The following is an 11,936-nucleotide window of genomic DNA, read 5'->3' as shown; positions in this document are numbered from 1 at the left end:
TGGATCTATGTGAGTTTGAGGCCAGCCTGGTCTACAGAGTGAGTGCCAGGATAAGCTCCAAAGCTATACAGAGAAACCCTGTCTCGAAAAACAAAAACATCAACAACAACAACAACAAAAACAAACAAAAAAATGGAGGCAACAGAGAGATGGCTCAGAGGCTAAAAACACTGCCTGGGCCCAGGTTTTTTCTCCAGCACCCACATGGTAGCTTACAACTGTCTGTAACACCAGTTCCAGAGGATCCAACAACCTCTTTTGGCCTCTGAAGGCACCAGGAATACGTGTGGTTCACAGACATGCATCCTGGCAAGCCCATACACATGAAATGAAATTAAAATTTTAAAAGAAAATTTGGAGACTGTACAAGATTATTTTGGCAGCAGTTAGTCTCAAACTACTACTAAATAATGAATATAGACTTCAATTCAGTTGTTACAGAATCTCAAGTTCATGGGGTGATTTGTGTTGCTGACAATGGTTTTAACTATAATTATCATAAAAATTTTAATGGACAATGAAACTCCCAGAACATGTCCCAAGAACTGAGTGAGGAGAATTCTGAGTGCTTGTGAGGAAACTCCAAGAAAACAGGACAAGAGTCTTGGAACCTCAGTTTTCTCACATCAGGGGGGTGGTTTTGGAATGTGTTTTGGTGCTCTTCCCAGTGCCGTGGATAGGATCGAGTTTACTTCATATTATTCATTATAGCTTGCTATTGTTACTTGTTTATATGTGTCTATGGAAGAACATGTTTTGCCACATGGTTTGTCTGTCGGCCACATGTGACTTGCACTTGTGACTAATTACACACTTTACTCATGTGATCCTTCTTAACCCTCAGAGAATAAATTGTCTGATGCTCTGAAGAAAGTTGGCTTTTGCATGAGACTTTAGTCCTTATCTCATTTGTTGGCACCATTTTTTCCAGATCCCACTGCCTCTGGAGCAGTAACATGAAACTTTATGCATTCTTTTTTTTTTTTTTTTTTTTTTTTTTGGTTTTTTTGAGACAGGGTTTCTCTGTGTAGCTTTGGAGCCTAACCTGGCACTCGCTCTGGAGACCAAGCTGGCCTTGAACTCACAGAGATCCGTCTGCCTCTGCCTCCCAGTGCTGGGATTAAAGAAAGGCGTGCACCACCAATGCCCGGCCACTTTATGCATTTTTAAGGTAGCTTTTTAGATAAAATACTTGGTGCACAAGTGTGAATGAGCACAGTTTGGACACTCAGAATCCATGTAAATGCCTGGTGGGCCTGCCTGTAATGTAAGTGCTTGTAAGACAGAAAGGAGACCCACAGAGCAAGCTGGCTAGACTATCCATCATGGTAAACTCTGGGTTCGATGATGAGGTAGAGAATGATCAAATAAGGCTCCCCATGTCAGCCCTAGGTGACATGCACACATGCACACATATAGAGGAACCACACAAAAGTGCAAAAGGGGGACAAGGAGCTTTCCATAACATGCAAATTAAACCGGAGGAAGCACGGTTTAATAACCTTAAAAAGGATGTATCTTGGCTGAGCATATATTTAAGTGGGAGAGCATTGGAAACAAAGTCCTAGGTCAATTCCCAGCTACACACACACACACACACACACACACACACACACACACACACACACACACACGGATTATGTTTGTTGCTCCATCGCTACTACAAAGTTGTTCAGAAGCAGATAGAAAGCATTTTACCACCTGGGTCCCAGGGATCAAATTCAGTTCTTCAGCCAAGGGCCTTCTTGCCAACTTCAAGTTCTTACAAGCATTCTAGGACTCACAGGCTGGCTATTTCTATGAGTCCCTCTAAAAGGGAATGAGAACTCTTTGGAGACTAGCTCCTTTACAATCTAAGGGAAGAAATCACAAAGGGTCCAAAACAACAGTTCTTCAAATTCATCCCATAGGCAGCAGCATCACCCCAAACATGTGTTGGAAATGGCACTTACCAGATCCCATCTCAGACCTACTCAGTCAGAAAGCCAAGGGGTGGGTCTAGCTATTTATGCTACTGACTCTTCTAGGTGATTCCAATTGCTACATCTTGAGCACCACAGACAGACCGGGCTTCTGTCTTTAGAAATGACACTGCTTTCCAGAACATTAAATAAGGACAAAGGTTAAGCTGGAGGAGACTTTGTCTAGCTAAACCCAAAATCAGAGCACCAAAAATTCTGTGTGTGGTTGACACAAGTTGAATCTGTAAAAGGTCATATGTTATCATGATATTTGGAGGTGAAATATTGATGAACTATATGAAAAATTAGCTGAAATAACTGGTGAGTAAACATTAATATTGGTTATCATAATAACATAATAAATAAGTATAATAATAAAGTAAAATTTAGTTAAAAATTAATTTCAGGGGCTGGCTAGATGGCTCAGCAGGTGAACACACTTGCTACCAAGACTGATGGCCCAAATTCAATTCCTGGGATCCACACACAAGTGCATGCACACAGTCATGCACACATGCATACAGTCAGGAACACAGTCATGCACACATGCATACAGTCAGGAACACAGTCATGCACACATGCATGAGGTCATGCACACTTCCATACTCCTACACAAAACAAATAAATAAGTGCTAACTGAACAGACTGCATTCTTCTTTCAGGGGCACGAGGAGGTGAGAGGACGACCCTGCTGTCCTTGCCTCCCCCTTTGTTTGATGTAAGGTCTTTACTGTGTGCCATTGCAGGATCTCACCTCCAGATTTTCTCATATAAACTTTGTCTCATCATGGTCATTTTTAGTATGTTTACCAAAAGACTTTAAAAGAAGCTATTTTGCAACCATAACATCTTTATTCTTGTTTTGTTTTGTTTTGTTTTGTTTTTTGTTTTGAGATAGGGTCCTGTCTGTCCTGGAACTCACTATGTAGCCCAGGCTGGCTTTGAAATCAGAGATCTACCTGCTTCTGCCTCCTGAGTGCTGGGATCAAAGGAGTGAGCCACCACCTCTGGTCATAACATCTTTATTCTAATTAATGGAAGGATTACACATACCAACCATAAAGGGAATGGTATTTTTCCATCCTAAAAAAATTACAAGAAAGACATGGAGTTCCGGGCTTATAATCCCAGCACTTAGGCGGTGGGGGCAGCAGATCAGAAGTTCAAAGTCACCCTTAGCTTCACAGTGAGCTTGAGTTCAGCATGGGCTATAAGAGATCTTGCTTCTAAAAACCAAAATGAAGCAAAATAACTACAAAGACAACAAAAAGAACTCATCAGTGCCTCTCCAAAGTCAAAGTAGTAAACACTATCAGCATTAAGATGACAAAGAGTCACATTTCTCAGTGAAAACTTTAAACAGTAACATTGCTCAGTGAAAAATTTTAAAATAACTACTAAGTTGGGAAATGCTAATTACACTGTATATATTGTGTGCATCTGATAAAAATATCATGTTATATCACAATAGTATGCACAATTACTGACATTAATAAAAATGATACAAATGACAAAACTATTTTGTTATTTAGTACTTTATATACCACTTAAAGAAAATCAAATGTATCCTTACCTCATGCCATTGTCTAGTTGGCTGGTTTTATTTGTGTTGGCATCCCATAGATAAATGCAACTAGACTTCTCAGCAATCACTGCCAGGATATCCCCATCTTTATCCCAATCCATGGCAACACAGTTGCTTTTGGAAAAGAGAAAAATCATTACTATTCACTTCTCAAAAATCAGAGAGAAGAAACAAATACTCACCTACCTATGACTTCTGCCTACAACAAGACCGCTCAGTATCTTTTAATAGGTCATGAACATCCTAAAATGAGAAATTCAACCTGCTATCCACTGATAACACAAGATTAATTTTAATGTTTCTGTGGAAAAAATTTAAGTTCTACTTTCACTACCACTTTAATGTATTACACTAAGTAAAACTGTATGTAACCAATTAACCAACTATCTGGTTTTCCTGAGTCCTAAAAGCAAAACAAAACAAAACAAAACAAAAAAACCTTATCTTCCAGGAAGATAAATTCATCAAGAAATCTACAAATGAATTAAAAGTCAGAACCAATGTTTTCATCTTCCTTCTTTTTTTTTTTTTTGACAAGAGTATTCTTACCTAGTTCTGGCTAGTGTGGTAGACAAGTCTGGACAAAATTTGCAGTGATCCTTCTGCCTCTGCCTCCTGATAACTGAGATGGTAGCGGTGCACCACCATGCTTGTCTGTTTGATAAGTATTTTTATGTATTTGTTGGTGGTACTAGGACTTGACTCTAGGTCCTTAACTGTGTCAGCCAAGTGCTCTATCACTAAGCTGTATCCTCAGCCCTTTAGCAGGTAATTTTCTAAGACCAATTTTTTAGTTTTTTTTTCAACTTAGCATACAAAGTAATGCATTTCATTATATAAGACCTAGCAGTGAAAGGTTTCATATTTACAAAAGTGAAAAAGCACTATAAGAAACGCAGTTCTACCTAGATAGGTAAAACAAAGTAGGTCAAGGTTGGTGTGCTGGCTAGTTTTTATGTCAGCTTGACAAAAGCTAGAGTCATCAGAGGAGAGAGCCTCAGCTGAGGAGAAAATGGCTCCATGAGAAAAGCCTATAGGGCAATTTCTTAATTAGTGATTCATGTGGGAGGTCCCAGCCCATTGTGAGTGGCCACCCCTGGGCTGATGATCCTGAGGTCTGTAAGAAAGGATGAGCAAGCCAGTAGGCAACACTTCTCCATGGCCTCTGTATCAGCTCCTGCCTCCAGGTTCCTGTCCTGACTTCCTTCAATGCTGGACTATGACAAGGAAGTGTAAGCCAAATAAACTTCCTATTCCCCCCCCCCCAATTGCTTTGTGGTCACGGTGTTCACAATAATAGTAATCCTAACTAAGACAGAAGTTGATGGCAGGATAGCGAGGTACTGATGTGACAGACCTGACCATGTCATTTTGGGAAGAATTGTGGAAGTCTAAATTCCTCCAAACAAAAATATGTTCAGGCCTATCACAGCAATACCCTTAACCTTGGTACCAACTTCTGTCTTAGTTAGGATTTCTATTGCTGTGAAAAGACACTATGACCACAGCAATTCTTATAAAGAAAAACATTTGTGGTGGCGGTGGCTTAAGAGGTTCATTGTCATCATGGTGGGGAATATGGTGGCGTGCAGGCAGACATGGTGCTGGCTGCACCTTGATTAGAAGACAAGGGAAGTGGACTGTTACACTGGGAGTAGCTTAAGCACAGGAGAACTCAAAGCCCACCCAACAGTGACACACTTCTTCTAACAAGGCCAAACCTACTCCAACAAGGTCACACCTACTCCAACAAGGCCACAACTCTTAATAGTGCCACTCCCTTTGGGAGCCATTTTCTTTCAAACCACCATAGTTGGTAGATTAAATGAGGAAGATCAGGAGTTCAATGTCATCCTCATCTACATACTGAGTTCAAAGCAAGCTTGGCTACATGGGATCCTATCTCAAAACAAAACCAAAAGAAAATCACATATGTGTATAAAATATATAATGCATAGATATGTTTTTAACTTTATAATTTCTCTAATTCTCAAAAAAAAAAAAACAAAACCCAGACCTCTTCATTTATAAAATGCTATTTTTTTTTCATTTGGACACTCTTTGCTCTTGAGTAGTGGGTAAAACACACTTTGATTTACATTTAGGTTGGTGATTATTTTATTTTTATTCTTCAAATGCTTACGATATGTTTGGGGACTCTAATTTCCTTTAATAGTCTCAGAAACTACGGGAGCATAGAGGGAAGTTTTGAAATTGTTGATAAAATCATTTGCCAATTAAAGACTGACAATTAGACAGAATTTTATTTGTTTGGAGATCCTTTTTGGTCAAATCCAACTATTATGAATCCAGCAACAGAATTCAGATGAGGTCCTTATGCAACCCAAACAGGTGTCACCGAGATTAAGCAATTAAACTCACACAATTTATTCGAAGCAGCTTTTTTCACTGAGTGCCTTCCTTTAGGCATAATCACTGAGTAACTGTTTTGATCTCATTCCCCAAAATATAGAAATCAGAAGCAACAATGAAGAGTGTGGGAGATGGTAAAAATGCTAGCCTTAGAAGGAGAGGAGCAAGTGGGAGAGGCCAGGCCAAGAGAAGTAAACAACGGGACTTGGAAAAGTGGTAAATACACTATGGACAGCAGATATACATTGAAAAGCACAGCAGCACAAGTCTACTGAGGTTAGGGAGTGTCCATGTGAGCAACTGCTGAGTCTGTCAGCAGAGTAAGATGACAACACTGAACCATTCACAGCACCTAATCTACCCGTGCATTTAGAATGGCATCCTGAAAATGGAAGACATCTTCATTCTCTAAGAAGTGTGTGCAAAGCAACTGTTCTCCAGTGATTTCTGGAAATACCAAAGGAAATACAGGTTGGGTATTCCTAATGGGAAAATCCTTTGTAATTTTTTTCCATTTTCATGAGTGTGATGTTTATATGTGTACACATGTTTTCATGTGTAGAGATACAGGTGTGTGTGTGTGTGTGTGTGTGTGTGTGTGTGTGTGTGTGTGTGTGAGTGATCATGCAGAGGCTTCTGGTTCATGCTGGGAATCATCCTCAAACACTCTTCTTATTGAGGCAGGCCCTCTCAATCAAACCCAGAGTTTACCTATATGGCTAGTCTAAGTAGCCAGCTTGCCCTAGGGATCAATCTTGTCTTCATTTTCCAAGGCTGAAATTACAGGTGAGTCATTCTTCCCCTGTCCTGGCATTATGTGTGTACTGAACTCTGGTCCTCATGTTTGTGTGGCAAGTGCTCAGGCATTTCCCAGGCCCAGAGAAACCTTATACTCACACAAAGCTTCCCTGTGAATATTTATGTATATAAACTCTTACTCAAGTGCCACACACATGCTTTGCTAACTTTAGCATAAAGAAAAAAAAAATCCTTTTATAGCTACAGAGAACAAAAGAGGAGATGGGGCTATTCATTTGATTTATTTATTTTTTTATCTTTAGGCAACAAAGCTTGAAGGTTTGATCCACCCCTGTACTTACCCAGGTAAGCTAATTTCACTTCTTTTTTGGCCATGGCGATCAAAGATTTTAACAATACAGTCAGCTCTGAAAGCAAGTAGAATAGAAAAGTTAATTTAACATTTCTCTTATTTATCATATATCTAAAAAAATTAGGCTCTATTTCAGTTGACCTCAGTGTTCTTTCAAGGTAGTTTTTAAATTTGTTATTTTAAAAAGTGATGATCAAGGAAAAGGCTCTGTAAACTCTGATGTTAATGGGTTTGAATATCTATTTCACACACTATCACACAAGAGTTTATACTAAAGAGACAGTATGGGCACAGATTAGGTGTGGATACATATGCACACAACCATTATTGAAAGCATTCATTCTTTTCTTACCCTGTTACTGCAAGGAAGTTTCCTGATGATTTTTGCCAGGCAAACTGTATCGGTGCACCAAGCCATGTCTTTTCTAGCAGGGAGAAAACACGCTAAAAAATAAACACAATTTTTATATTTTCAAAACAATTAACTATTGGTCAGAAAATATGTCAAAATTTAATCCTGCAGATATGTAGGTTACAGAATAATTTTTTAAAAAAATATTAAAAAAAAATAACAATGAGAGCCAGGTACGGTGGCATACACCTTTAATCCCAGCACTTGGCAGACAGAGTGATCTCTGTCAGTGTGAGGCCAGCCTGATCTACACAGTGAGTTACAGGACAGCTTAGGGATACAATCACAACAAGCAAAAAAACAACAATAAAATAAACAAAACAAAAATCAACCAATCAATCAAACACAAGTAGCTTGTGCAGCAGGATGGACTTTGTGAGTTAGCTTCAATTATTGACACAATCTAGAGTTATCAGCCAAGAGGGGGTCTCAATGAGGGTCTGTCTATCCTGGGCTGGGCTGGCCTGTCTTGCTAATGGATGTGGGAAGACCTACCCAACTGTGGGAGGCACCATTCCCTAGGCAGTAGGGTTCTGATTTGAAGAAATGAGCTAAGGATAAGAAAGTGGGCATGCTTGCATCTATTTCTCTCTACTTAGGACTGAAGATGTGATCTGACTGGCTCTAAGCTGCTCTAAGCTCCTGCAACTGTGCCTCCCCTGCTTAGGGGACAATCTGGAACTGTAAGCTGAAGTAAATCTTGCCCCCCACGTTGTTTCTCTCAGGTACTCTTTTTTTAAATTTTTATTTATTATGTATACAACATTCTGCTTTCATGTATATCTGCACACCAGAAGAGGGCACCAGGTCTCATAACGGATGGTTGTGAGCCACCATGTGGTTGCTGGGAATTGAACTCAGGACCTCTGGAAGAGCAGTCAGTGCTCTTAACCTCTGAGCCATCTCTCCAGCCCCTCTCTCAGGTACTCTTATCACAGCAACAGAAATGAGACTAGAACAGACCTCAAGATAAAAAAGAGATGATCACATAACTACTTTTGTTTGTTTTGAGACAGGGTCTCAGTATCATAGCTTTGGTTGGACAGCAACTTGCTATGTAGAGCAGGCTGGCCTCAATCTCACAAAGACACATCTGCCTCTGCCTTCTGAGTGCTGGTGTTAAAGCTGTGTGCTTTTAAATGTTTTCAATTGTTAATTTTATAAAAACATATCACAGTGCTTTATGCACAGAGAGAATTTAAACATGAGTTTGTTAACTGTGAAACAGATTTGGGGGATTAAATTTAACAACATTACTATTTAAAAATCTTGAATGATTACGATAGACCTATCTAAGATGCTCACAATCCCTTTAAAATTATCTTCTTTTACCTACTAGTTATACTTTTTTTTTTTTTTTTGGAGGAGGGTCTTTTTGAGACAGTATTTTTCTGTGTAAAAGTTCTGGCTGTCCTGGAACTCTGTAGACCAGGCTGGACTTAAACTCACAGAAATCCTCCTGCCTCTGCCTCCCAAGCTGTGGGCAACAATGCTGGCTTCATTGATAATTTTTCTATTGATTACATGTTGAAATAAATTTGGGAGATACTCAGCAAAACAAAGCATATTATCACAATTTTATCTGTTTCTTTAACAGCCTTACAGTTGCTATAAATTAAAAATTTTGAAATTTCATTTATTTATATTATTCTTACATCAGACTTCAAGTCTAGAAGACCTGGAAACATGACCCTAAATGAAATAAATATTAGATTTAAATGTTTTAGATTAAACAAGGGCACCCTTATCTAGGTAGATGCAGCTTATTTATGTACTATTGCAGAAGACTTGGGTCTGAGTGGCAACACAGCTCCTCCAGTACTTTCTGAACACATTCTGTATCCACCTCCTGAAAGCCAGTGTCCTGGGACACTATGATTCCAAGCACACACAGGTTTTGTCTAGCATAAACATACACACGTATTTAAAAACACCTTACTTCTGCAACTGTGTGACTACATTGTTGGTAAATCTTACTTTAGTCCCTTCATGGCAGATCTGTCTTGGGCTGTGATCTTACAGGTTAGTTTTCTTCCACAGAGCTTTCTAGCTACTCTAGGTACAACTCAGAAATGAAAGTTACAGCTTTCCAACCAAAAACCCAAAGGTTTGCTTCTTATGTGTTAGTTATGGGCATTAGAGCAAGTCACTGAAACTCTCAAAGTGCAGGAGTCTCAGCTATAAAGAAAAACGTAGTTCCACCTTTCTGATACATCGTATTGGAAAGTGAATCACTTCTGAAGTGAATCATGCAGAGTTATCTGTCAATCCAATTGACACAAGAGCCACAGTTAAGTTTTAGCAAAGCTGAAACCATTTAAAAATCGGCTTTTCCGTTTCTTTGCTAGAGCAGGGAGGGGTAGGTATCGCTGAGGTAAATCACAGGAGCGAAGAAGCTGCAGCTGTAGGATTCACAACAAACCTAAATGGTAGAAAATCTTCCTGCAGAGGACGACGCACACAAGTGTGCACATTCCACCTTCCTGTGTTCTAGCGACCAGCAATCTGTACACTGGACGGCCACAGGCCAAATAATTTTTGATTACTTTTTTGGAGACTTTTCATTCTCTCTAGGGCTCTGGTCCTGCGGCTTGGCTTGCCTGGGATTACCTTACAGAAATGAGGCAGCTTGAGGCAATGGGTCACCGCCATAGCGACCCGTGCCCAGCGCTGATAAGTTCGGGCATCCTCAGATCCAGGCTTCTACTGGGGTTCAGAGGGTACAGGCCTTCCTCTCCGCCTGTTTTCGGAGCGTCCTTTCCCCTCATCCCTTACTGACCCATCCTCTCCCTCCCGCTCCCTGGGCGCATTCCTCCACCCCTCAGCACTCCTGAGGAGGGACGGGGACACAAACGACTCAGAGTCGCGCTCCTAGAGTTGAGGAAACCAGCGACAGCCGCGTCTTCTCACTACCCAGGGCTCTTGTAAGTTATTTACCTTCATCTCCGGGCTCCAGTGGCACCCTGATCTTCTAAGTGCGCAGGCGCTCCAAAACTCCCCCACCAGACTACCGCGTTCCCGTCACCCGGGAGACCGGGCAAACAATGACCAATCAGCGAGCGTGGGGCGGGGCTTTTCTGGCGCCATCCTTTGAAAGAGATGGGCAGGGAGGATAGAGTCATGTGATGGAGGCGGAGCTAAGCCCCGGGAAGTTGGGGGTCACGAGGTCCGGTCAACTTCCTGCCTGAGCTCTGACTGGGTAAAATCAACTCCGGGAGGCGGGCTCTGAGGACGGAAAGGGTCCTGAGCAAATCTGCCATGAAGAATGCTGTGATAGCGGGAGATGATGTGGAGAAATTCCTGGAAAAAAGCAATAGTCGGATGGTGGCAAGTAGGAGGAGGGAACCTGGCTCATGGATCAAACGGCTTCTACCAGCTCCACACGTACAAGGCTTGGAGAAACTGGAGTGTCATCCTCTCTTTCTCTCTCTCTCTCTCTCTCTCTCTCTCTCCTCCTCTCCTCCTCCCTCCCTCCCTCCCTCCTCCCTCCCTCCTCCCTCCCTCCCCTCTCTCTCTCTCTCTCTCTCTCTTCTCTCTCTCTCTCTCTCTCTCTTCTCCTCCCTCTCCCTCCCTCCCTCCCTCCCTCCTCCCTCCCTCCCTCCCTCCCTCCCTCCCTCCCTCCTCTCTCTCTCTCTCTCTCTCTCTCTCTCTCTCTCTCTCTCTTTCTCCTACAGAGGAGATGAGGCGTGAGGGGTCCTTTCTTTTAAAGTCGTTAAGACAGTTTTAGTTAGTGTGTGGTCAGGGAGGAACAAGAAAAAAAAAATGAATTCACCTCTAGAATTGGAGCCTGACATCCTTTTAAAAGGATTAGGCCCGAAGGCATTGGGTGTCTTTCATTACAGTGTTTCAAAACTTCCTCTTTTGCTATTTGAAAAATGCCAATCAACCCATCTTTTTGTTTCCTTTTTTTCCTATATCTGGTAGGAATCTGATTTGCAGAGGAAAAACATTTGAATAAAACAGCTGCTGATAAGTGTGAACTTTGCACTGGGGCTTGCGGTTGGGTTAATTCTTGATTTTAGGTTCCTGAATCGAATCCTGATTTCTGTAAATCAATGACAGAAAAACTGAAATTGAATCAACGGTTAATAACCTTCCAGAGACAAAGCACTAGTCTAAAGGTGTTCACTGGTGAGTTACCTGAAACATTTAAGGAGGTAGCTTTACAAATTCTCTACAGTCTCTTTCAGAAGGTAGGAATGGGAGTCAAACCCAAAGCCATTACAAAACAAAACAGAAAAACCCCCTCCCTGTCAGTATTCCTTGAAGTCATAAATGCAGAATGATCAATAAAATATTAGTATATAGAAGCTGATAATTGCTAAAAATAATTGCATACCAAGGCTAAGTGAGATCTACCCCATGCAGTATAGGATGTTTCTAGGTTAGAAAGTATTTTCCCCCATAGTGTTAATGGGAACCCACCGTCACTGAGATGCTGTCTATAGTGAACTGAAAATCTTTATTCCCGCTAGCTGGGAATACACTCAGGCA

At 41.1% G+C, this 11,936-nt stretch overlaps 1 protein-coding gene across 2 annotated transcripts in view; it reads right to left on the bottom strand.

The window, feature by feature from the left end:
• The window catches only part of LOC100758043 (WD repeat-containing protein 19), a 63,862-nt gene extending 53,329 nt beyond the window's left edge, over positions 1-10,533 (bottom strand). The window contains exons 1-4 of one of the 2 annotated variants that reach the window (XM_027390743.2): positions 10,380-10,533; positions 7,383-7,474; positions 7,020-7,085; positions 3,535-3,660 (exon numbers count right to left, since the gene is read on the bottom strand). In XM_027390743.2, coding sequence (XP_027246544.1) covers positions 3,535-3,660; positions 7,020-7,085; positions 7,383-7,474; positions 10,380-10,385 — 290 coding nt within the window. In that variant the 5' untranslated portion in view covers positions 10,386-10,533. Of the gene's footprint in view, positions 1-3,534; positions 3,662-7,019; positions 7,086-7,382; positions 7,475-10,379 lie in introns of those variants that run through there. The other variant, XM_035453421.1, reaches the window with a different exon arrangement.
• Between the last annotated feature and the right edge of the window lie 1,403 nt (positions 10,534-11,936).

The sequence above is a fragment of the Cricetulus griseus genome (genome assembly GCF_003668045.3).
Source record: "Cricetulus griseus strain 17A/GY chromosome 1 unlocalized genomic scaffold, alternate assembly CriGri-PICRH-1.0 chr1_1, whole genome shotgun sequence".
In the NCBI taxonomy this organism is placed as follows: domain Eukaryota; kingdom Metazoa; phylum Chordata; class Mammalia; order Rodentia; family Cricetidae; genus Cricetulus; species Cricetulus griseus.
This window is presented reverse-complemented; position numbering and strand designations above follow the sequence as displayed.